Source organism: Saimiri boliviensis, chromosome 4 (assembly GCF_048565385.1).
Source record: "Saimiri boliviensis isolate mSaiBol1 chromosome 4, mSaiBol1.pri, whole genome shotgun sequence".
Lineage (NCBI taxonomy): Eukaryota > Metazoa > Chordata > Mammalia > Primates > Cebidae > Saimiri > Saimiri boliviensis.
This window is the reverse complement of record NC_133452.1, coordinates 61,344,169-61,368,208: the sequence shown is the minus strand read 5'-3', so window position 1 is coordinate 61,368,208 and position 24,040 is coordinate 61,344,169. Positions and strand designations below refer to the sequence as shown.

At 48.5% G+C, this 24,040-nt stretch overlaps 1 protein-coding gene and 1 long non-coding RNA gene across 2 annotated transcripts in view; one reads left to right on the top strand and one right to left on the bottom strand.

The window, feature by feature from the left end:
• LOC141584136 (uncharacterized) overlaps positions 1-924 on the bottom strand; it is a 47,828-nt gene extending 46,904 nt beyond the window's left edge. Inside the window, exon 1 of the long non-coding RNA XR_012517079.1 lies at positions 838-924. This is a non-coding gene — a long non-coding RNA (uncharacterized LOC141584136). The remainder of the gene's footprint in view (positions 1-837) is intronic.
• Positions 925-1,282: 358 nt separating this feature from the next.
• Positions 1,283-23,822, top strand: NR2E1 (nuclear receptor subfamily 2 group E member 1). Its single transcript, XM_003935938.4, has 9 exons — positions 1,283-2,076; positions 6,752-6,897; positions 10,143-10,230; positions 11,806-12,041; positions 13,410-13,556; positions 15,652-15,748; positions 16,136-16,285; positions 16,882-16,987; positions 22,343-23,822. The coding sequence occupies exons 1-9, from the start codon at positions 2,052-2,054 to the stop codon at positions 22,503-22,505; spliced, it is 1,158 nt and encodes a 385-aa protein (XP_003935987.1). The 5' UTR covers positions 1,283-2,051; the 3' UTR covers positions 22,506-23,822.
• Positions 23,823-24,040: the final 218 nt, after the last annotated feature.

Below are 24,040 nucleotides of genomic sequence, written 5' to 3'. Positions count from 1 at the left end.
CTCTGGTGTGTGTGGTGTGTGCGACCCCGAGCCGGAGGCCGAGCCGAGGCTGGGAAGAAAGTTGCAATCACGTGCTGTCGCAGCGCACGGGAGCGCACAGCCAGCTCCCCCAGGGATGCCCGGGCAGAGGACCTGCTGGCTCCCTCCCAGGGCTCGGGGTACACCAGCATTCACTTGCACGCACACGCAAACTCTGATCGAAAGCCTGACATGACACCGAGTCTGGAGAAAGAGGGGCCAGGGGTGGGCTGGCAGAATTGCCGAGCGCGGGCCAGGGCTCCCCTACCCGCGAACCTTGAGCGGAGGGCGGGAGGTGTGACCCCTGACCTCTGGCCGGGCCCACGCCCTGAGAAGGGACTGGCAAGCCCTTGTTCAACAAGTTCAAGCTGCCGAGAGAGCTTAAATAGAATTAATCTCTTAGAGATCGAGGATCATCGCTCCCTCGGCATGCGCTCTCCCAGCGCCGCGCACAGAGCAAGGCGCGAGAGAGCTCAGGATTCGCGGGAAGGCCAGCAGAATGGGGCGGGGGTAGGAAGTGAGGACCGCTCTTCAAGATCCCTCCGCCCGGAGAGCGGGAGCCTGAGGTGGTGCCCGCGGAGGACGAGCCATGGGAGGGAACGCTCTGCCCTCCAGCCGCCCGGGTGCAGATAATGGAGGCGACAGGAGATCTGCTCAGCGTCGGATGGTCCAGCTCTGCTTGAGGAAGCTAGCGGCGCCCTCCCCTCGGCTGCTGCCCAAACCCACCGCGCAAAGGCCTCTGGAACGCGGGACCTTAAGAAGACCCCATCCTCAGCCCTGACTTTCCGTAGATATGTGCAGAATGAGTAAATTACTCACCTCGGGCCAGATCCAAGTTTTACCCAACAGAAGGGGCACGGGACCAAGAATGAACCAACTCACATGGCCATGTCCGGCGCGCACAATCACACACTAGCACACAGCTACCCAATTTCTTCCGCGAATCTGTCTGGCACTCTGGCGAGAGGGGGAAAAGCGTTTTGAGAAAGCCCCGTCACCCCTCCCCTTCCCTCTTGCCGTGAAATATACGAATTCATTTTTATTACGAGCCGCACCGTCCTCACCATCACACACGCACAGAGCCACACTCCCATATTCACACTTTCTAACTCGTAAGCTCCGAGAGCGCCTGCATTTTCTTTGGAAGCCGCTTGGAGGTTCATTAATATCATTAGCATTTAACCCCCTCCCTCTTCCCATCTCCTCCCCGCACATGGCTGACGTCAGACCCCGCCAGGAGTTGGGGGAAAAGCTAAGTGGGCCAGGGACGCCCTATTCCCCTCCCCGCGGCTGCCTGTCAGAGCGCTTCTGGAGATATTACAAGGGGACCCAGCCCGCAGCGACAAGCACAAAGTCACGGGGTAATGAACTTCGGGGACCCTTTACCGCTGTGTGCGCGGCTCTGCCCGGAAACCGGGACCTGGCCGCCTCTTCCATCGGAAGATTTCCCAGCAATCTAGTTTTCCCACTCTGCGCTCGGGTTCCGGCAGCGCGGAGCCGGTCTACCTCTGAGACTGCGGTTGTGTTTTCCTTCTTTCCTTGGGAGACCGGCGGTCGGCAGAGATCTGCCCACACTCTGCATGCCTATGTAGAGGGAGAAAATGAAGACTGAGTGACAGGAATGGGGAAAGAAAGGGATTTTGCCCTTTTTGCTCCGTAGGAAGGCCATTTTTCGTGTCTCCATCTCTGTCCTTCAACATCCCTCTCTTGCTGTCCTCCCTTCTTCCTCAGTCTTCCCGTCCATCTTTCCATCTGTCTGTCCATGCATGTGTCCATATCAAGCAAGCAGCATTCCTAGCAGCTGCGGTTTTGCAAGAGCCGGGAAGAAACTTAAGGATGCTTAAATTTCCACTGTGGAACGAATTCTGAGCCCCCAGGGAGCAGCGCAGCGCGCGATTGACACCACCTGTCCCTCCCAGGAGCCTTGCAGGCTGGAGGGCGGCTGGAGAGCGGCGGCGCCCGGCGGCGAGGCGGGCGCTGCCGGCCGGGACTCGGGCAGCGCCCACCAACCGCTCCGCCCCGGGACAGCCAGCATGAGCAAGCCGGCCGGATCAACAAGTGGGTACCTCTTGGGCCGCCGTGGGGCCTAGGCGCGCAGCCTGGGGCGGGCGAGCGGGGAGGCTGGGGAGGTCCTGCCCGGAGCGCTGCGACTCCGAGTCCAGGAGAGGAACTCCAGCGGGCTTGTGCGTTCGGCCCAGCTCCTGTAGACCGTGAGTTGGAGCATTTCGTGGTGAGGGGAGAGCTGTTTCGTTGCCGATGGATTGCTTGATCTCCACCCCCCCAACACACACCCCGTCTGGTGCGGTGAGGTTGTGACCCGTGCAGCCCACCAGTCGGAGGAGTTGCCTCCCTAGTCACCAGGTGCTGGGTGGGGGAGCCACGGGGGCGGGAACTGGGCCGCAGCTCCAAGCCGTAGCACAATAACACACGCTCAAAACTCCGAGCTCCAGGGCGCAAAAGCAACTCTGTGCAAAGCGGATTTTGAATGGAATGCTTTGCACCCCGTTTCTAGCTATTTCAAATAATCCTGCAAACTGGGAAGCAGAAACAATTTAAAAGTCACATTTTCCTTAATCCTAAATCCGCGTAGGTCATAACTGGGGAATTTAAAGTATGGCGAACCACTCTAGCAAAGAGAGGACCAAATCCCTAATCCCAAGGACTTTTCGAGCCGGAGCACAGCAGAGGCAGGAGTGCGCGGCCTGCTTCCTCCGTGCGCTTCGCTCCTTCCTCGAACTTCCTTCGCTGCTGGCTCTCCCACCCAACGCCAGGCCACAGCTGACCTCTCACCACCCGAGACTCGGGACCGCAGGGCTAAGTGTGTGTGCGAGGGCATTTGCTTGCACCGGGCCTGCGGAACCCAAGGCGGTGCAGGCCCCAGCCAGCGTTGAGCCGGCGCTACAACGGTGCTTAGATCTCCCGGGGGCATTTCAATTCCCGCCATCCCTTAGCCCAGGGCTGCAAGCTCCAGGGTCTGAGGCTGGGGAGGACCGCTGCTGCAGCAGTCCCCACATCTCGAAGTTCTCCGGCCGCCCGTGTTGTTTTCGCAGATAGCCTTTTTGGCGCTCTAAGCGTTCCTTCCCGCCCCCTCCCCCTTTCACTAGCCCTCATTGTCCTGAGTCTTTGAAAGTTGGGAGAATCAGAGATACTTCTGAGGACTGGTAATGAAGTCTCACTTAAGTGGGATACAATTCCCGCCCTCCTACCCCCCTCCAAGAAGGAGGTTGTGTTTTCACTTTGTCCGTTTTGTTTTGCTTTGGGTGCTGACCTTTTAAAAATTAGAGCAAAATGAACGTGAACAAAAAGAAAAGGAGAAATGCTTCGAGCTGGGGCAGAGGGAGCAGAGAAGGAGCCCTAATTGCGGCTGGAATGCAGAGCCGACCCTGGTGCAGGACTGGGTTTCCCGTTAGGCTCGGGCCTACCCTCGCTCTGGCTGTTGGAATCCCTGGAAGGCAAAGCGAGCTCGCTTTTTGTTGCCCGCATTTGGGGAAGTTGAGTGTCCTTCCCAGGAGGTGCAGGAGGCCTTTTCTGTTGCATTCTGAGCCTCCATTGCAAAAACTGAAGCCCTCGGGTCTCCGCAGGCCTCCTGGCTCGCTCGCCCCGGGACAGGCCCTCGCCTCCACCCCTGGAAATAAGGAGCCCCAGGCTATTTCGTCCTTTTCGGGGTGCGGAACCGCCGGGGCCCTGGAAAGGTGAGGCCTCAGAGGAGAGGAAGGGGTAGGCGGGAAGCTCTGCCCGCCTGCGGCTGCGTTCCCGTTGTGGACCAGGAGGCAAGCCGGCCCTTCAGACTTTGGGGGAAAAGCCACAGCGGGCTCATTGCGGAAACTTTGGCGCTTCCAACTTCCCAAGGGCCTGAGCGAGACCTTGGAAGCCTCCAGCCCCGGCTCAAGTCTGGACGAGGCTGCTGAGGTTTCTCAGGCCCGCAGGACAGCGGCCCCCGCCCGCGGCGCCGCTGCTTCTAGGCCCTTTCCAGACCCGTGGCGGCAGCCAACCCAAGACCTGCGTCCCTCGGGCCCGGGGCGGCGAGGAGGTCGGCGCGCAGCGGGCCGGGTCAGGACTGGGTCGAGCAACCAGAGCTGCAGCCCCCGCCTTGCCCGGCTTTGCGCGGCTGGAGAGCAGAGAGATGTCACCAGGAGCCCCGCCTGGGTGGTAACGAGACCCTGGCCAGTCACCCCTGCAGCCCAGACTAACTTCTTTCAACAGCCTCTGATGGTAATTACAGTAATCGAAGCTGCCATATATCTTTAGGCAATTATGACACACAAAAAGCCCGGAGGGGACCCCCTGGCGAGGGAAGTTAAGAACGGTTTTCCAGCTTCAGGAAACTCCTGCTCGCCTCACATCGGAGCTCGCTCGGCTTGCTAAATGAGAGGAGCTTTGCAACGGGGTCAACCAGTTTGTCTCGTGACCCCAAGTCACCTTAACGTGGCTGGGTGGCGGAGTCTGAGACAGACCCGCTATGCCCAGGAATTTTCGCGTCCCTCCCTCCTGGGCCCCGCCCCAGCCGGGTTGCCTGTCTATAATCTGCCCCAGGAGCTGCGGCTCGGAGGTCTGCGCAGAGGCAGGACTCGCACTGGCGGTGGCCTAGGGGGCAACAGTCGGGAAGCTCGGGCGGGGGGGGGGGGTCCTAGGAGGGGCCCCCACATCGCACTGGTCTCCCCTCCAGCCTCATTGGGTTCTTCCCAGAGATGCTGTCATGGGCCTCCTGTCCGGATGGGAAGTGGGGAAAAAGAGACCCCACGACTGCTCCTCCCACTCACTCATCTTGGCATCTTCAAAGTGCCACGGGGAAGAGGACAGCTGGGGTGGCAGTGCTGCTGGGCCCCAAACATGAACTCTGGCGCGATCAGAGGGTCGTGTTATGCTGAAGATGGTTGTAAAATATGGAAACCAAGTTTACTGCTTCTAGAGCGAGTGCCGTGCAGCGGAGCTCCAGACCCGGCTCCTGAGCGACCAGGAGTTCCCTTGGGCGCAGTGACTTGCCCGAAGGAGTGGCAGACTAGACTCGCTGTGCCCTCGCCTGGCTCTCTCCAGCCCCTCCCTCCTGCAGTACAATCTCCCCTCCCGCCCTTTGGGAGAGGGGGCGCCGAGCCGGTGGCCGCCGCGCCGCGCGCCTCCCTGCCCGCCTTTGTCGCCGTCCGAATTCCCATGCTACTCTTTTTGACGGGTCACTGGTGGCTCTATAGGCAGGTGCTGCTGCAGGGTTGTAATTACCCCGGCCGAGGCTGGTCGTTACCGAACACCCGTCACCCTCAAGCACGGTCCCCCCTGCTCTCCCTCTCCCCACCCCCTCCACCTGAGATGTGCCTGAGACCCAGGGTGCAAGACCTCCCGGACGCCTCGGGTTCCAGGAGCAAGTTTACACCTCCGATGCCTCAGGACCCTCCCCTCGCCACGCCCTCACCTCCCCTGTTCCCCTCCCAGGCGTTTCACTGCCGCCCCTCCCCACCCCAGCCTCCTGGTAGTCCCCAACCCAGGCTCCTTCGACAACAGCTTTCGAATTTTGGGGAGGCCAGAGGCCGTCGGGGCCCAGATTGGAGGCCTTCAGATGGGTAGAAGAGGAGAAAAGCAAGTGTTAATAAGTCAATTGTTATCAACTATTGTTATTTTTAAAATTAAAGTGTTAATTAACAGTTTAATACTACCTTTGTTTTGCGGGAGGAAGCATTTCTAAGTTCCTATAAACCGCTTCAGGCACTTGTTGGACTCTTGAACCTTAGAGGACAAGAATTCCTCCCTTTCTAAACTGCCACGTATTACCATCTCCCTAACACTCGTCCTGGGTCGGTGGCCGCCCCAGGCTTGAGGGAGTTCCAGGGAAAGTTCTCTTGAGCTGGGGTCCATGGGGATAGGGGGATGTAGCCTAGAGAAATCAGCCAGATTTTTTTTAAAAAAATCAGGCTCAACGTTGCTGGAAAGACCGAGAGGAAGAGACCCACATAGGACCAAGTGTGAGGACGCCAGTCTTCTAGGGAGAAAGGGCTTAGGAAATGGAGGGAGAAAGACGACTGTCCCAAGCTAACCCGACAGGGAACTGACAACTTGCGTCTCTCCCCTCTCCCTTGCCTAGTCCCCAACCACTTTGCGGAGAAAATAATTTTTTCCTAAAAGAAATAATGTCTCCAAAGCGACTCACTAAGCATTTTTTAAATAGGTAAAGCGAAAGTTGGCCAATTACCACTACCCTTATTATCATTAATAATCCAAGTATTAGCATTACAATAATAATCCTAATAATAACACCGCCCAGCGGAGCTCAGAGAAAACTCGATTGCCTTCCAGCTGCCATCCCTGGTTCCAGCCGTGTTTGTTTTTCTTCCTTTCCCTTTTACATTTCAAGTTTGTCTCCTCGCGCGCTCACTCACAACTTTCTCTGTTAAATGCAAAAGCGAAGGAGGGAGGCGGCCAAACTTTCCGCGGAGCAGAAAGGCAGCGGAGGGCCGCGCTGCCGCCCGGGCCTGCTGTCATCTTTTATTCCAAAATGGGTCTCGGCGATTAGAGGAGACCCAAATACATGTAGCGGTGCATGAATAATGCTCATTGTAGGAAACTGACACTTGCTCAAGGAAAAAAAGTTTGGCTATAAAATCACTTCATTATTTGCTTTTACCGCAGCTTCGGTGCTAATCCCTTCAGAGGTCAGATTGCTTAGCATCTCTCTCTCCCTCTCCCCTTTCCCGCCCTCCTTTCCCTCTCGCCCCTTCCCCCTTCTCCGTCTTTCCTGCGATTTCAGGCCGCATTTTAGATATCCCCTGCAAAGTGTGTGGCGACCGCAGCTCGGGGAAACACTACGGGGTCTACGCCTGCGACGGCTGCTCGGGTTTTTTCAAACGGAGCATCCGAAGGAATAGGACGTATGTCTGCAAATCTGGAAACCAGGTACCTTAGCCAGGGCTGCACTGCTCGGCTCCCCTCTGCTGCCTCTTCACTCTTTTGTTTGTGCCAAGGCCTCCTCTGAGTTTCCACACTGTTGAGGAGAGACCCGGCCCTGACCTCTCCCTTCCTCTCCCCTCCTTCCTGCCTCAACTCTTGGAGGCCCTTTGGCTGGGGAAAGGCAGGAGGAGGTAAGGGAAGACATGAGTTTGCAGGAGGAAGTCTGAAGTCCTAAAGCCTCCCTACACCTTTTTTTGTTGTTGTTTTTAAATAACCCTGACAGATTTTGACACTGGGTAAGGCCCACACCCAGCGGCTCTAAAGCCAGCACCAGGGACCTAAAGAATTTAGCATCGAAACTACAAGTAGCAAGCAGGAGAAAGAGCTTTGTTATTGTGCCTGCCCACCCCATACTCACTCCTAGCAGCATCAAGCTCAGTCCCCCATCACTTGCCTGGGATGCAGAAGTAAGGGACACACAGACATCTGAGTCAAGGTCACCATCACCTTTAGCTGAGACCACCACGCCCCCCCCCCCGCCCCCACCAAGTGATCGCTGGCCACTTGGAAGAGAGGCAGTGCTTTCTGAAGGGTTGTGCCTTTTCAACTCAGGCGAAGCAGGGCTGCTCTGGAAGTGGACAGTGGGAATTCAGCACCCGTGTGACCTTAACTGCGCCTTGTCAGAAATGGGCAGGATGAGGAAGAAGAGAAGTCAACAGGAAGGTGCAGCTGGGATCCTCCTGAAGCTTCTACATCCCCATCTTCCTTCTCTGCTTAGAAGATGGGCCCAGTTGTTTGTTTTGGACTTGAGTAGGAGGAATCGTCTCAAGGAGACAGAGGAATCTGGGCATGGGCTGAGTATGAGCCAAAGCTTCTAGAAAGAGTGAACAGAACCCCTTGACTCCGTTTCCAGCACAGCAATAGGCAGTTTTTAACTAAGAAGATCAACCTTCTGGTCCCACACTTTGCTCTCTCCTTAGCCAGCCACTCAGACCCTTAGCACAGAGGCCTCCTCCTTCACTCCTGGAAAGATCCCTGAGGGTGCATTAGTCAGGAGTCATCCTTTGGTAACAAAATAGCAAAACACTTTTCCCTAATTAACATATAGGCTACATGTATACACACACATACATTGTCTGGTGCTAGTGAATTATTCTGACGTCTTTTTCTGAAGTCATGTCTGCTCATATCATTTTCTCATAGATTTGGATTAACGGCAAAAACATAAGATACTTGCGTTGGGATAAATTTTGAGCTCTCTAGCCCTGTTACCTGTTTAATTGGATACTGTATCAGTTTCTAGCTTCACCATATAGACACATCACAATTTACACGGGACTGTATCCCAATAGCTTCACAGGACTGTGTGATTACTGGGGGTTGTCAGATTTGAACCAACTTCTACTTAGATTGTCTTTTGCTTTTATGCAATGAACAGAATTGGAAAATCAAAATCTCTGATGTTGTTGTGCTTGATCTTTTAAAAGGAGATGGCTATCAATTCAAACATATTGATATCAGTCCAAGTGCTTGTAAAGGATTGATAATAGACTCATCAGGCCTGGTGTTCTTCTTGCAAGGAGAGTAAATGATCAGAGCTGAGGCGTTCATCCTTTTCTCTGGCACTAGATATTTATATATATTTGACCTGATTTGAAGACACACTTAAGAACTAATGAAGGTTTCCATTTTGCATTTGCATGTTTCTAAGAATACTGGAAAGATACCATCTGAGGATAGATATATGATTACATTTAATAATAAGTTTTTAAAAACCTATTTACAATGAACTATTACACTGGCCAGCAACGATGCCCTGTGTAATTCACTTAGGAACCAAAAATCATTTCCTCTTTCTCTTATTATAAGATTAATTAAATTATATTCCAACTTACTATCAACAGTAATGCGGACATTTAGAAATGGTTATGAACATCTGTCCCACCTTTATTTTAAATAAATCAACATATTTTAAATTGGAGAAGTGTGAACTCATAAAAATGATTTCTAATGTGTAATTTCCCCCTAAAGGGTTTCAGGGGATAAAAACATACTTACTTCAACTCCAGAGTATATGAAGTTTTGAGATTATGAAGCAAAATAAAAATAGATTTATTATCTTTGTTCTCACTACAAATGTAACAGTAACAACTTCTATAAATATACGAGAGCACCCAATGTCTTAAATATTTTCTGTGTATAAAACTCATGCACATGACTCTTTTTGTATCTATGTATATGTTCCCTAGGTAATGATGCCCAACACTGAATAAATTTCAAAGGAAATTTTATCTGTAGATTTCCTCTTTCAATGATTAATATTTTCCCGGAAAATTGCTTTAGGCAAAACATCTATTTTCTCATGCATTTCATATAAATAGTTCTAAAGAAATGACTGCTTTTTTTCAGTTATCATACTAACGTTCTCAGTCCATACTATCCTTTGGTCCGACAGTCTGTCACATTGCCTTCCCAGACCTATTAACAGGGTGGGCATTTCTATATTTTTCTCAGGCCTTGAGCTCTTCCGTTTTCACCCTCACCTTCTCTAGGCCTTGCCCTCTTAACCCCTCACCTTCCAGGAAGGGCTGTTTCTATCCACCTGGGCTGAGGCTAGTCTCTAAGAAAACTCTCAACTTGCTGTTAATAAGGTTGACTTCATACAAAAGCAAAAGTGAGGTAACAGGAGAGTGAAGAATAAATGAAAGAGATTTATCTGATAGATGAACGGGCTCACCCAGAAAGTGGTGGATTCAAGTACCGAAAGCAGAAAGAATCGTTGGCGGGAGGGCGGAATGGCGTGAATTCCGACCCAAAGCCACCTCCTAACGGAACTCAGAGGCCTCCTTCTCTGGGGCCAAGTCGCTGTCTTCGGTCCTGAAGTCTCGTTCCTGTTCCACCACTCCGCGACTGGCGGAAGTTTCCCTAGCGAGCTTCTGCTCTCAGGCTTGCGGGGTCTGCCAAACCCGGCTCTCTGACCTTCACATGCTTGGAGAAGGACGTTTTCCCCTTATCCGCTTGCTTGGGGTCCAGGACTGGCCCTCCTGAAGTAGCCTGGGGCGTCCCAGCCCCTTTTCCATCTGGCCCTGCTCTCGCCCAAGGCCCTAGTGTTTCGCAGGCCCAGGCTCGGGGCTCCAGGGTCTGCGTCCGGGCAAGGTCGCGCCTCCACGCCGTTTCCCTGCCCGGGTGCCGGCTCCGGGTCTCCAGCCTAAAGGCCCGGGGGACCGCTGACCCCCTGCGCTCTGTTCCAGGGAGGCTGCCCGGTGGACAAGACTCACAGAAACCAGTGCAGGGCGTGTCGGCTGAAGAAGTGTTTGGAAGTCAACATGAACAAAGACGGTAATCAGTGCATCCCTTTATTCTAATGTTGATTGAGTAGTAAGGAAATTATATGTACAGAAAATACTTGGCACTCCTATGCGTGTAAATCAACTCCGGAGCGCTTCTTTCCAGATGCTGGGAATTGGCCTCGGGCTTTCAGTCGTATCCTTCCCGTCTCTCAGCAGGAGCCGCTGGCGACCCCTAGAACTCCCCAGGGCCAGACCCATGCCCACATCAGAAAGTTGCGTCCCACAATCATCTCCACAAAGGCAGCGCTTGGGGAGACCCCACTCTTCAGGGAACGGGTGCTCATTTTCTGCCTCCAGTCCTCATCCCTCCTCTCTCTGCTCTTTGGAGCTCTTAGTGGCCACCCCTAAGCCTGCTAGCCTCCCCCAGATCTTGCAGTCCGGATAATCTCCCGGGGAGGAGATCCTACGGTGCTGGAGAAGGGAGGGCAGAGACATGAAAACCCGAAATTTCCAGCTCCTGTTTGCAAATTCACCAAGATGCCAAAATCAGTATGACCGGTGGGCCGAAGTGAGCTTTTCCAGAACCTTCTCTCGGTTCTACAGAAAAGAAGGAAAGGGGGCTGGAGACGCAGGGTGACGCTTGTGGGTGTCTCGGACACCCAGCTCTCCGGAGGCTCTTAAACGCGCAGCAGAAAGAACCAGGACGTGAATGCTTCCTGGGCCTGGAGCACCGTCCGAGCTGCGTCCCCCGCTGCAGCCTTTCGAGGGCGCCCCAGGCCCAGGCAGGGGGCGAGGGGAATGGGCTGGAGGACACCGTGGGCCCTGGGAACAGGGGTGCGGGTGGGCTTTTTGATGAGGCGGCCCGGGCCGGGTGGCAGCTCCAGGAGGGGAGAGCCCCTTCCTCCGCGGCGCAGGAAGCCGGAGGGAGCGTCCAACCTGTTGAACTTGTGTATTGACAAGTTGTCAAGCTCGGCGGGCGGAAGATTGCCCTGAATTAATTTGTTTGTTTAAACTGTTGGTGGTAATTGTCACATCTCCCCTGCCTTTCTCCAGCATACTCGGAGACGGGTTCTCCCTCGTTCCATCCCCTAGTGATCCCGGGGCTCGGGTCCTTTTCTCCTGGGGCCCTCAGAGGCCCAAAGCCATTTATGTGGGGACGGGACTGAAGATAGGGAGGGTCGTCCTTGGGCGGAGCTGGAAAAGTCTGTGCAGAGACGAGGTGCCCGGCGTGCGCGACGTTCCCTCTCTTTTGGATGGGGACAAGGATACCTGGCTACTGCCTCCCAGAAGGTCTCTGATTTCCCTGCGAACCCCCTTCCCTGGTGGGGAGGAGCCCTGGGCCGACGGAGAACACACCTAGTCTTGCCTGAGGCTCTGCCGTTATCGTGGCACTTTGGGCACGCGCCCCTCTTCTAAGCCTCAGCTTCCGAATCTCTTCGGAGTAGTGGTGAGAGGATCTCAGAGTCCCTTCAGCCCTCACATTCCCTCTCCTTCCTTCTTTTCACCTTTTGGGCAACTTTGCCTGCCCAGACTTGACCCTGGGGCGGAGCTCGGGGGAGCGCTGCAGCGGCTGTGTCGCAACCTCTCTGATGGCCGGCATGCGTCTCTCTGTTTGCCTCTGCAGCCGTGCAGCACGAGCGGGGGCCTCGGACGTCCACCATCCGCAAGCAAGTGGCCCTCTACTTCCGTGGACACAAGGAAGAGAACGGGGCGGCCGCGCACTTCCCCTCGGCGGCGCTCCCTGCGCCGGCCTTCTTCACCGCGGTCACGCAGCTGGAACCTCACGGCCTGGAGCTGGCCGCGGTGTCCACCACCCCTGAGCGGCAGACCCTCGTGAGCCTGGCTCAGCCCACGCCCAAGGTCAGTGGCCTTGCTGGGCCCGAAGAGACTCCTGCCAGCGAATGGAGGAGAGGGAGCACCCAGTTCTTTTGAGCAGTGATTGGGGTCAAGCAAAGTAGGGAGAGAACTCCAGAGTGCTTGGCTGGTCTCTGCATGCGGCTCCAGCCCTCCTGCTCTCTCTCATTCAGCCAGGGGTGCTCAAACTTGAGTGTACAGTAGAGTCAACCTCCGAGTGGCTGCAAGTGTGCACTCCGGATCTTATCCCGACCCCCAACCCCAGAAATTCCCTTTCAGCCAGTTTGGGGTGGAGTCCAGGAACCTGCACCTTGAGGAAACACACACTGGTGATTGGTGGTGGGTGGAGCCCTCGTCTAAACCCAGAGGGCAGCCTCAGGTGTTCCTAAAGGCAGAAGAACCAACGTTCATTTTTAGAGGAGAGGAGTTGGCTGCAGTTGGAGGAAGGGCCCCAGAATTGCAAATCTTGGCTTGTATTATCTTGGGTAAAGCCATGAGTTTCTAAGGCAAGAGAGAAATGTGGCGATCACACTGTTGGAACACTTTGAGGAATCTGAGCTCATTTCCCATGCTCCCCTCACCTACTTCTGAGGCAGGTGGATTTACAGCAGGGTTGATCCTGTAGGAGCAGGGCCGCAGCCTGAACCACCTGGAAAGGCTGCCACCTAGGGCCTTCTCTCCAGGCCCCCAGCTGATACCTACGAACTCCCCAACTCCAGGCCGAAGAGGGCCTAGAATCTCCCCCACGGGAGGGCCAGCTGCAGCCCCACACTGCAGGGAAGCCAGACACCTGGGCACATGCACACACACAATATTTAATATTGCTTTCTTACCCTTCATGTGTATAATAAGCTCGGGAGAGTAGCATTATGAATATGTTGTCAGTTATGAATGGGAATGCTCTGTGAATGCTTAAGATGTCTAATTGAAGTATTTCCATAATATACTAATCCTTTCTAAAAATACTCATATGCATATTTGTGTTTGGGATGCCTATTAATTTATACTTTTTTTTCACATCTATTTTTATTTACACAAATGCAAGCAGCTCTTGTCTAAATTGGGAGCCAGGCTTGGGACTTGGCTCAGCCCAAGGAAAATTTGCTGCAGGGGATAGAAAAGCCAGAGGACCCTCTGGAAGGGAGAGGCACCCAAAGAGTGCAAATGGGCCTCCCCAAACCAGTGTGACTTTTCAGACTCTATCGATATAGGTGTTTGGTTTTTTTACCCACCTATGACAACTGCGTGTTTAAGCAAAACATCCAAATTCCTTTTTATCCCCTTCCCGGCTTTAATTAGAAACTAAACGTTTGCCTTTTCTTGCAAAGCTGTGGTTTCCTCACTTCCAGGTGTCTTTCTTTCTTCCCCATCCAGTACCCCCATGAAGTGAATGGGACCCCAATGTATCTCTATGAAGTGGCCACGGAGTCGGTGTGCGAGTCAGCTGCCAGACTTCTCTTCATGAGCATCAAGTGGGCTAAGAGTGTGCCAGCCTTCTCCACGCTGTCTTTGCAGGACCAGGTATGACCACCAGGGCACTGATGTCTTGGGATAAAGAGAGCTGGGAAAGAAGCAGTAGCACTCAGCCTTATAAAACTCCCACCATCCCTGGATAAAGCACCAAGGCAGGCATCCATTCTTAACAGCAACGAGAAACAACTTGTTTTTACTTTCTTCTTCCCATGGGTTCAAAATATCTTCCTATGCGATCCTTATTAAGAAACGTAATTACATTATTTCAGAAAAGTTGGATCCAGTCTATGAAAAACACACATAAAAGAACTTTATCTCTTTTTGTTTGATTTAAACAGCAAATATAATCTCACATTTTAAAATTGTAATGATTTTTTTAAACTGTCGATAAAACAGTGTTTTACTAAGAACATTGGAACTGAGAGAGAAGTAGAAGGTGGTAAGAGTATTCCCTCATGAGATTTTTGGAACTAATGTTATTATTTTATATTCTCAGCTTTATGTTCTCCATTGTGATGCTCCCAGTTTGGGTCATTAATTGATCAGCACGTAGGATCAAAGAGCACATGGCACACCTCCTGCAGGCTAGGATCGTCCTGATTCTTCACATGCTTTAGACATTTTGTAAACAAATAGGCATTTTGCATAATTCTGTGGTTGTAAATGACATTCAGAGGAAGAAAAAGTATATGCAGCGAAACATTGCATTCTACCAAGCCCCAGAAATTTTGTTGTTGGAAATATCAGAAATGGCTCCTGCTAACATTTTTCTAACCTTAAAGGAAAGGAAGAAAATGAAGTATTCACAGCCATTGGCTATTACCAGTGCATTCACAGAAATGAATGACACATTTCCCAAAAGGCTAGTAAGTAGTTCTAAAAGCAAAGGATTTATTTATTCAATTCATTTCATACCTAATTAAAGCATAATAGTGCCCCTTTCTATGAAGTATGTTTCCTACCGAAAGATCGGGCAATGTGCTAAAAGCATTTCATCTTAAAGAATGAGATGTTCTTTTTTTCAAGGGCTGCCCTTTCAAACATGGCCACAATTAAATATTGTTTACCTTGCATTTTAAATTTATTTCCTGTACTTAATGCAATGAAACTAAAAATAAAACATTTAAAAAATTAAATCCTTTGGTCTAATTGTGATTTTGGTTACAAGCCTTCATAATTCAGCTCTTAGCTCCCAAAAGAAATTCTTTTACATAAATTATTTAGAATTGGCTGGTTTTTGAGTTTTGAGATTTTTTTTAAGGTAGTTAGGTCCTATCGTTGACCAGGTTTACTGGTTAGCTTTAACCATTTGCTGTGTGTGTGTGTGTGTGTGTGTGTGTGTGTGTAGACTGGCTTTTTTTCTTTTCCTCTCAAAACAAGTATTTGTATACTCTAACCCAAACAAAATTTACTTACTGTCTGCCACTTAGTCCTTTGGTAGAAATCCTTCAACAACAAGCAAAGTGCAGTGAAGTGGAATCCGGTATATTAATTTGGAAAAAGAGACAGATTTTCATTTTAAATATTCAGTAGCACATTTTATTAGAATAAAAATGACAAGCACCTTGATGCTGTCCATTTATGGGTCTCAGAAAAATCAGGCAGTGAGATGAAGAAAACTGAGCAAAACCCGATTAACATAATTACACCCTGATTTCCCCGAATGCCTCTTGGGAATTAGTGATCTCTCTCTCTCTCCCAGCCCAGCCCCTCAACCCTCCAGGAAGATGGGGACCCAGCTCTCTCAGCATCTGAGGAATCCTCCATCCTGCTAATAGCAGCATGCTCTGTGAGGGGAATCTACCTGCTGAGCTGCTGGCATTTCAGAAAGCCTCGGTCTCCAGAGGAGCTTCTAGGTGGTCAGGAATGGGTAGCTACAAAGACAAGAGGGGCAAATCCTTTTCTGAGAGAAGCAAACTTTGGAGAATTGGAATGGCTGACTCTCAAAATGCATGTGCAGATCTATAGGCACCTTTTCAAAAAGGAAAATATGGGAAAATAGGGGAAAGCTAGAATATTCAGAAAAAATTACCAAGGCAGGCATTTAAAACACTTTTTAAAATAATGGAAATTTACATAGTGAAATTGTTTATAAATTTATAAATTACACACTATATTATATTATACATCTATTGTATGACAGCTGATGCTTTTGGAAGATGCTTGGAGAGAACTGTTTGTTCTAGGAATAGCACAATGGGCCATTCCGGTTGATGCTAACACTCTACTGGCTGTATCTGGTAAGAATTGCACAATTTAATGACTTTGTTGTAGAAATTACCATAAAAATACATTACTGAAAAAAGAACAACATGTAAAGAATAACAAATTCCTGCTGAACAATAGAGTATACCTGTCATTTATAAATCTATATTTAAATGCAAATAATGTTGTTTTGTTGTATTCATGACTGCTTGCATTGTTATTTAAATGCAAATTACTGTGTTTGTTATCATCCAAGAGAAGATTTTATATTAACTTTCATACAATATAGCCAGTTTACATGGAATCAGATATCTTAGAGTGACAATTGAATAGATATTGATATGCAGGATTTTGTCAAAAATCAATATTAAATCATGAAAATGCCTTCATATTAGAGTATTTATCCCATATTTTTATTCCAGGCATGAATGGTGACAACACAGATTCCCAGAAGCTGAACAAGATCATATCTGAAATACAGGCTTTACAAGAGGTGGTGGCTCGATTTAGACAACTCCGGTTAGATGCTACTGAATTTGCCTGTCTAAAATGCATCGTCACTTTCAAAGCCGGTAAGCAGACACAGATCCCTATTTCTTCTCCTTCCCCAGTTTTGCCACCTCACTAATTCAGCCACCTCAAAGTCTGAACTGAGCTTTGCAAAAAGAGGTGATGGTTTTCAAGGGAGCTGATACTCTTAATCTGGCCCCATTTTTGATTGCTATGGGAACCTGCGTGTTCTATTGGGCATCCACTTCCAGAGAGGTGTGTTCCCAGACACAATTTCTTTTCTTCTGCTTTTTGTTTTGTTGTTGTTTTGTTTTGTGTTTTTGAGACAGAGTCATGCTCTTGTCAGCAAGGCTGGAGTGCAATGGCAAAATCTCAGCTCACTGCAATCTCTGCCTTTTGAGTTCCAGCAATTCTCCTGCCTCAGCCTCCCAAGTAGCTGGGATTATAGACATGTACCACCATGCCTGGCTAATTTTTGTATTTTTAGTAGAGATGGGGTGTCATCATGTTGACCAGGCTGGTTTCAAACTCCTGACCTCAAGTGATCCTCCTGCCTCGGCCTCCCAATGTGTTGAGATTACAGGTGTGAACCACTGTGCCCGGCTCCCAGATGCAATTTTTGTGCTGTCTATCACAGTTTCCTGGTCTTCATTTCTAGTTCCTACACATAGTGGTTCTGAACTGAGAAGTTTCCGGAATGCTGCCGCCATTGCAGCCCTTCAAGATGAGGCTCAGCTAACGCTCAACAGCTACATCCATACCAGGTGACCCTTGTTTGCCTTGAACATGTACTTAAGAAAATTGCCTCCACTGTGAATATGCGAGCAGGCGGTAACAAGCCAGTTGGAACATTGTGGCTAATTATCTTGTTGCCAGCCAGTTAATTTAGGGAGAATCCATGTCCTTACATATCTAACAGGGTGGGTGAGAGGAGCGTATCTAATTAGGTGATCCAAGTGAAAGCACCGTCAGACATATTACAGTTGTCCTGGCAGAACAAGTTGATCCATCAAAATAATGGAACAACATTTGTGTGAATGGGTATCGAGGGGTCAAAGATGAAGGCCAAAGTGTAATGGTTAGTATATGAGAGAGTGGTCCCATCATCCCTGAGAAAATGCAGGTGCATTTCTTCAGATGCCAATCTCAAATAAAAGGATGAGAGAACTTTCTAGAGAGGCTATCTTTTTTTGAAACAGGGTCTTGCTCTGTTGCCCAGGCTGGAAGGCTGATTACAGTGGCATGTGAGCATGGCTTACTGCAGCCTTGAACTCATGGGCTCGTGCCATCCTCCCCCCTCACCTATTGAGTGGCTGAGACTATAGGTGCATGCCACCACAGCCAGCTAATTTTTAAAATTTTTGTAGAGATGAGGTCTTGCCATGCTGCCCAGGCTGGTCTCGAACTCCTGGCCACAAGTGATCTTCCCACCTCAGTCTCCCAAAGTGCTGGGATTACAGGCCTGGGCCATTATGCCCAGCCTAGAGAAGCCATCTTTTCACCTATCATAACTGTTGTTTGGCTTTGGTGACTGCTATGTTATTTTGAGTGGTACCATCTACTAGGTTACTTCCGGCCAGGCAGGGCCCACAGGCAGAGGCTGTTCTTGGCTGTTTGTAGGGACTCTCAGACACTGGGGCTCCAACAAAGCCCCTCCTGGCCCAGAACTGGCCAAGCTCATCAAGAAGTATAGGCTGGCATGTACAGTGGCTCACTCCTGTAATCCCAGCACTTTGGGAGGCCAAGGCAGGCAGTTCACTTGAACTCAGGAGTTCGACACCAGCCTGAGCAAAACATGGCAAGACCCTGTCTCCACCAAAAATTTTTCTAAAAAGCAAAAGAAGTATAGACTTTATGATGCCATTTTCAAAAAGAAAAAAAATAAAGAAAATGCCAGACACCAGGCTTTTAATGATAAAAGGAACCTCTCTACTTTACTAAGTTAGGACTGTGGTAGATTTGAGGTTAGAATAGAGCTGTTTTTCTCTAGCTGGTTTGAAAGGAACCTGTGAAAGCCCATCTTCATAATCTCAACATGAGCTATAGACAGTGTGGTGGGAATAAGTGTATCAAATGGGTAGAGGCTGTTAATGCCTCCCTCAGTACATGAGGGAGAAATCCCAAGTCAACTCTGTCCATACAGGGTGATACCACTTCAGCTAGGGTCTCCTTATTTCTATCATAAACCCTCTTTTAAATACTAAATGAATAAAACTATTCCCTGTCCATGGAATATCACTGAAACTCTGTTGACAGATAGTGCACCTGTATATGTTTTTCCAAATTCAAATGCTATGATTTGAAATTTTTAATCCATATTGAATTATAGAATATGTGTGTATGTATGCATATATATATGGTAGGCACTTAATAGTTGTTCAAAATTATTAAATGGAGGATTACATAATCTGGGTACTTCTACTAACTTGCAGGCTGGGCACAGTGGCTCACACCTGTAATCCCAAGCATTTTGGGAGTTCAAGGAGGGTAGATCACCTGAGGTCAGGTGTTCAAGACCAGCATGGCCAACATGGTGAAACCCCATCTCTACTAAAAATACAAAAGTTAGCTGGGCGTTGTGGCACACACCTGTAGTCCCAGCTACTCGGGAAGCTGAGGCAGGAGAATTGCTTGAACCTGGGAGGTGGAGGTTGCAGTGAGCCGAGATTGTGCCACTGTACTCCAGCCCGGTGACAGAATGAGTGAGACTCCATCGAAAAAACAAACAAACAAAAGCAAACTAACTTGTACATCCTAACTGACCCTTGACATTTAGAGCCATTATGGTATTAAGAATTAAAAATGACGGCCGGGCGCGGTGGCTCAAGCCTGTAATCCCAGCACTTTGGGAGGCCGAGGCGGGTGGATCATGAGGTCAAGAGATCGAGACCATCCTGGTCAACATGGTGAAACCCCGTCTCTACTAAAAATACAAAAAATTAGCTGGGCATGGTGGCACGTGCCTGTAATCCCAGCTACTTAGGAGGCTGAGGCAGGAGAATTGCCTGAACCCAGGGGGCGGAGGTTGCGGTGAGCCGAGATCGCGCCATTGCACTCCAGCCTGGGTAACAGGAGCGAAACTCCGTCTCAAAAAAAAAAAAAAAAAAAAAAAAAAAGAATTAAAAATGAGAAGAACGTGATATTCCATTATTGATCCAGTCAAGCCTTTGCCATTCTGGCCACATGTGGGGCTGCAGGTAGGCATTACGGGGTACCAGAAGGAGCGAGACACTGCCTCTTATCATCGCAAGAAGTGGGCAGCACTGTCACATCAGTTCAAACTAGAGAAGAGAGGGAAAACAATATGGGGAGTGGGAAAGATGAATCCTAGTCGGAGGGAGCCAGGGGGAAATCGGAAAGGCTGATGGGTAGAGGAAAGAACTTGTGAGTTGCTCCTTCAATAGGAGGAGGATTTCAGCAGGGGGGAAGGGGTGTCATGAGGGTGGTGGAGGAGCTGGTAGGGATTCTGTGGGAATTGCCAACGAGGTGGGTGAGGAGGGGAGCCTGGTGTGCCAGGACCTGCTGATAGGGTGGCCTGAGAGAACTTAACCACGGGCTAACAACAGCTTATTTTAGAGAAGTGGCAAGTAAACTACATCTCCCCAACACCCCAAAAGAAAAAAATTATGTGTGGAAAAAGCACATCTGCTTTAACATGGAATTCTTGTTATTTCTATTAAATATTAGAATATTAAATAAATATCTTATTTCTTATTAAATAATGGAATTATGGAGTTTCTTATTTCATGGAATTCTTATTTCATTCTGATATCAGCTGTAGCTGTAATTTAATATTTATATCTAGGGTCATACTCGTGACAAAAATGACTATGCCTTATTTCTTAGCCCTTCAAATCAGTGAACACTTTTCCTCTAGCACTTTCCTGTCTAGAAAAATAAAATCTGAAATTGAAATGAAAAGTTAACATGCAAACTGAAACTGAGCCTAATTGTATATTACAGCTCTCTAAGCTATTTCTCTAATTATCCAGGACATAAGGAGAAGGCTAGGAATTGACATTCCATACAAACTATATGCTATAACCGAAGATCAAATATGCAAATCTGTAATAGACCTAAAACACTTAAACCTGAAAGGAAACCTGATTATTGGTGCTAATGGATGAAGACGGGGGCGTAAATATTCTAAAAATTTTCATCAGTCAGACTCTTTCTCTCTCTGTCTCTGTCTCTCTCTGTCACACACACACACACACACACACACACACACACACACACACACATTGTTTTTATTTTTGTTTTGGATGCCCAGGCTGGATTGCAGTGGTGCAATCATGGCTCACTGCAACCTCTGCCTCCTAGGCTCAAGCAATTCTCCCACCTTTGCCTTCTGAGTATCTGGGACTACAGTTGCCTAGCTAATTTTTGTAGAGATGAGCCTTGCTATGCTGCCCAGACAGATCTTGAACCTCTGGGCTCAAGCGATGCTCTTGTCTCAGTCTCCCAAAGTGCTGAGATTACCGGTATGAGCCACCACACCTGGCCTCACACATTGCTGTTGTTTCTGGTAGTACAGTATGCTACATGTAATAGGCAATTAATTTTTGTTGACTGACTAACCAGCCCTCTCCCAACTAGAGAATAAAATAAATGGGTGAGTAGATGAGCAGGTAATCTATTTGCAGAAAATCAGGAGTTGATTCTCTATGGATTCCCCAAAATTCATCCTTTCTGAAGGTGATGGTTTCTCGCAGTGGCATCACCCTATCTCGCACAGGAAACGTCCAGCGTGTTGCGTGGGTGCTGCAGACATGGCAGAGGTTGTCGAGGCAGCCACTGCCTCTGACTTGCTGCAGACTTCTGTCTACTGTGCCTGGTCCTGGGAAAGGAAGCAGAGTTGTAGAAGCGGCCAAGGTGAAAAAAAGACATGAATTTGGGGATTGCTTTCCAAGAAACATTAGAAATACATTCAGCAAAGAGAACAAGTGGTAGGATTTAAGCATTTTTTTAAATCTAGATAAGCTTCATCATTTCCATACCCCACTACTAAATGTGGTCTGGTGGCCCCTGTCCCCAGGTGGTCATGAAGCTGGACAGTGAAAGAGCCAGCTGAGGTCCTGACAGCCCAAAATGAACTATAAGCCTTGTATTCTATGGAAGAGAAGGACTCTTACGTGCCCATAGCTAAACAGACAAGCGTGACAGTTGCTCTCCTGAACTCTATTTGCAGGGTGGAGTTATCAGGCAGCTAAATACAGCTACCTGACTCCTTCAGAGGAATTTTGATATCCCTCAGTTTCTAGCACCTTGTGGCCTGGGTTGAACCCCGCTTAGTCACAGATGTGTATCCCAGAAACTCAGTTTTTTAGGTGGTTCATTTCAGTGGAGGGAGCCCTCCTTATGCATATTGATACCTAATTCTAACTATTGGCTGAAGAACCCTCAGGGCTGCAGTAAGGAGGTGGCTTGTAGGCATCTAAAGGCAGCAGGAGATTGAACTTGCACATCTGAGCACAGATGTATGTTGGACATCAAGAGAGAAAATTGTTAAGCAATTTCTCACATCTTTAATTACATGCCAATTTCATTGACATGAGAGTTGGGTGGCACTGCCACCCAACAGAACTTAGTCTTTAATTTGCAGTGTAATAAGGATGGAATTATTCCTGAGAGAGACTAAGTATAATGCCTGAATAATAATTTGGAGAATTGCTTAGAAAAAGAAACCATTTTATTTGAGGGAAATAGCTTTGTGAAGGAGTCCTGAGAATTGGAAAACGTGGATTCTGTTGCTAGCTTTATCCTCAATGTCCCGGTCGTTTTCTATAATGGGAACCTTAAATTTATTATTTGGCTTAAAATTAGTATTGTGTTTCTTAAAATTATTCTTTCTCCAAACAAAATGCATTCCTTTTGTTAATGTAGAGAGAGTGTCCATGTGATTTTGACAGTACCGTTTCTGGTCTCTCTACCTTAAGTAGTCTACCTGCAAAATAGAGACAACAGTGCCTGTCCAGAACTTTGCTGCAGGGATACTGTGCTATTCAAGAGACTCAGATCAGGAAATGGTGCTGGAGAGGATGTGTGTTCAAGTATAAGATGCCGATTTCCGTGAGTGATGGACTCTGACCTTGTTTTCACGGCTTCTCTTATTCCAGATATCCCACTCAACCCTGTCGCTTTGGAAAACTCCTGTTGCTTTTGCCAGCTTTACGTTCTATTAGCCCATCAACTATAGAAGAAGTGTTTTTCAAAAAAACCATCGGCAATGTGCCGATTACAAGACTGCTTTCAGATATGTACAAATCCAGCGATATCTAAGCTCACAAGGTACCCACTTTTCAGGATGGGACAGTATCAGATGAACTTCGACCCATGGAGAACAAGCCTCAACTAACAAACCCTTCAGGAAGCATACACCAGGGAATGTGTAGCCTTCAGGAAAAAAATGCCAGTTGACACAAAGCATTCCAGTAGCTATGACCTTCCGCCCTGACCAGGGTGGGGTGACTGGGAAGGAGAGGGGTACAACAGGACCACCTGCGCTGAAAACTCACTGCTGCCATGCCCTGGGAGGGGGCAAACTGGGGGTTGCCACAGGCCGTGCCATTCTGCCTCTTACCCAGAAGATCGAGCTGAACTCTCAAAAGCTGAAACACAAGTAGTGCTTTCTTTTCCTTTTTAGCGTATAAAGTTCGGTAACCAAATATAGCTCTGTGTATAACATCATACTGCGGCCTTCGGAACTATGTTATGTTGGAGCATTTATTTTAAAAATAATGGTAGGTTTTAAATCAAAAGTATTATCAAAAGTTTCCCCTCTATTGTAATACATTATTAAGTGGCCTTCAGAACTGAGTTAATAAGTGAAAAGTAGCTTATGCCATGTGATTTGTTTTCTCTATCTTCTTTTTTTTCTTCTCTTTTGTTTTTTCTTCTTCTTTTTTAATACCATAGGCCAGGCAACCTTGTCAAAGGAATTGGTAGACGAAATGAGATTCTCACCAGCACTTCAGGTTGGACAACATCTCAAGAAGAGAAGAGCTTTACTAAAAGAACATAAGTTAAGGGAGGATGAATAAAAACAGCAAAACCAAATAAAGTGGAGATGAGTGATTGGGCGAGGTAGATTGCTGTCCCGTTAACGTAGTGCTGAAACCAAAGGCAGTGGGGGTCCAAACTTGTGGTGCAGCGAGTCACACCAGACAGGAAATGAAATATGGACGTAATTGCAGAAGGAACTACAAGGAGATGAATGCTAAAAGGTTCTTGATTGATTCATTGCTAACAGCCTGAGACTCTTCAATGCCTTTCCGAAAACTGGTTTCTAGTAAAGCCTTGAATACACACACACACACACACACACACACACACACACACACACACCATCCTACATTTTAAGCTGCTCCTTTGGTATGACTCTATACTTATGGAAATGTAGAAACAAACATTTTTAAATAGCTGCTGTACTTTTCACATTTTGGTTTATTAGGTACTAGCACTGAGGAAAAAAATTCAGCCCTTGGACTATCATAGGATGAGTAAAACTTTCCTTGTACAAAGTGAATTAACTGATTTGTGAAGTTAAAAGGTTGTACTCATTGTATTTACAAAGAATAAAAATATATTGAATTTAAATTAAGTCTGCCTGATTTCTTACCCTCCCTCTCTGGCTGATTCTCACCCTCCAGGAACCAGGTAGCAGCAGCAGCTGCTGTTAAGCTCGGAGCACTTCAGCACAGAGCCTGCAGAACTGAACTACAAAGGCAATTTCCTTCTTACAGTGAATCCCATTTGGAAAATGATGAATGAAGAAATAAAACATAAGATTCTGTTCTCTACGGCTCTCAAATGTA

What these genes read in the sequence shown, in the direction of transcription:
- NR2E1 (XM_003935938.4), top strand. Translation starts at nt 2,052, where the DNA reads ATGAGCAAGCCGGCCGGATCAACAA. An exon ending in CAAGCCGGCCGGATCAACAA is followed by an intron (nt 2,077 to 6,751) that starts GTGGGTACCTCT and finishes CTGCGATTTCAG; the next exon opens with GCCGCATTTTAGATATCCCC. An exon ending in TCTGCAAATCTGGAAACCAG is followed by an intron (nt 6,898 to 10,142) that starts GTACCTTAGCCA and finishes GCTCTGTTCCAG; the next exon opens with GGAGGCTGCCCGGTGGACAA.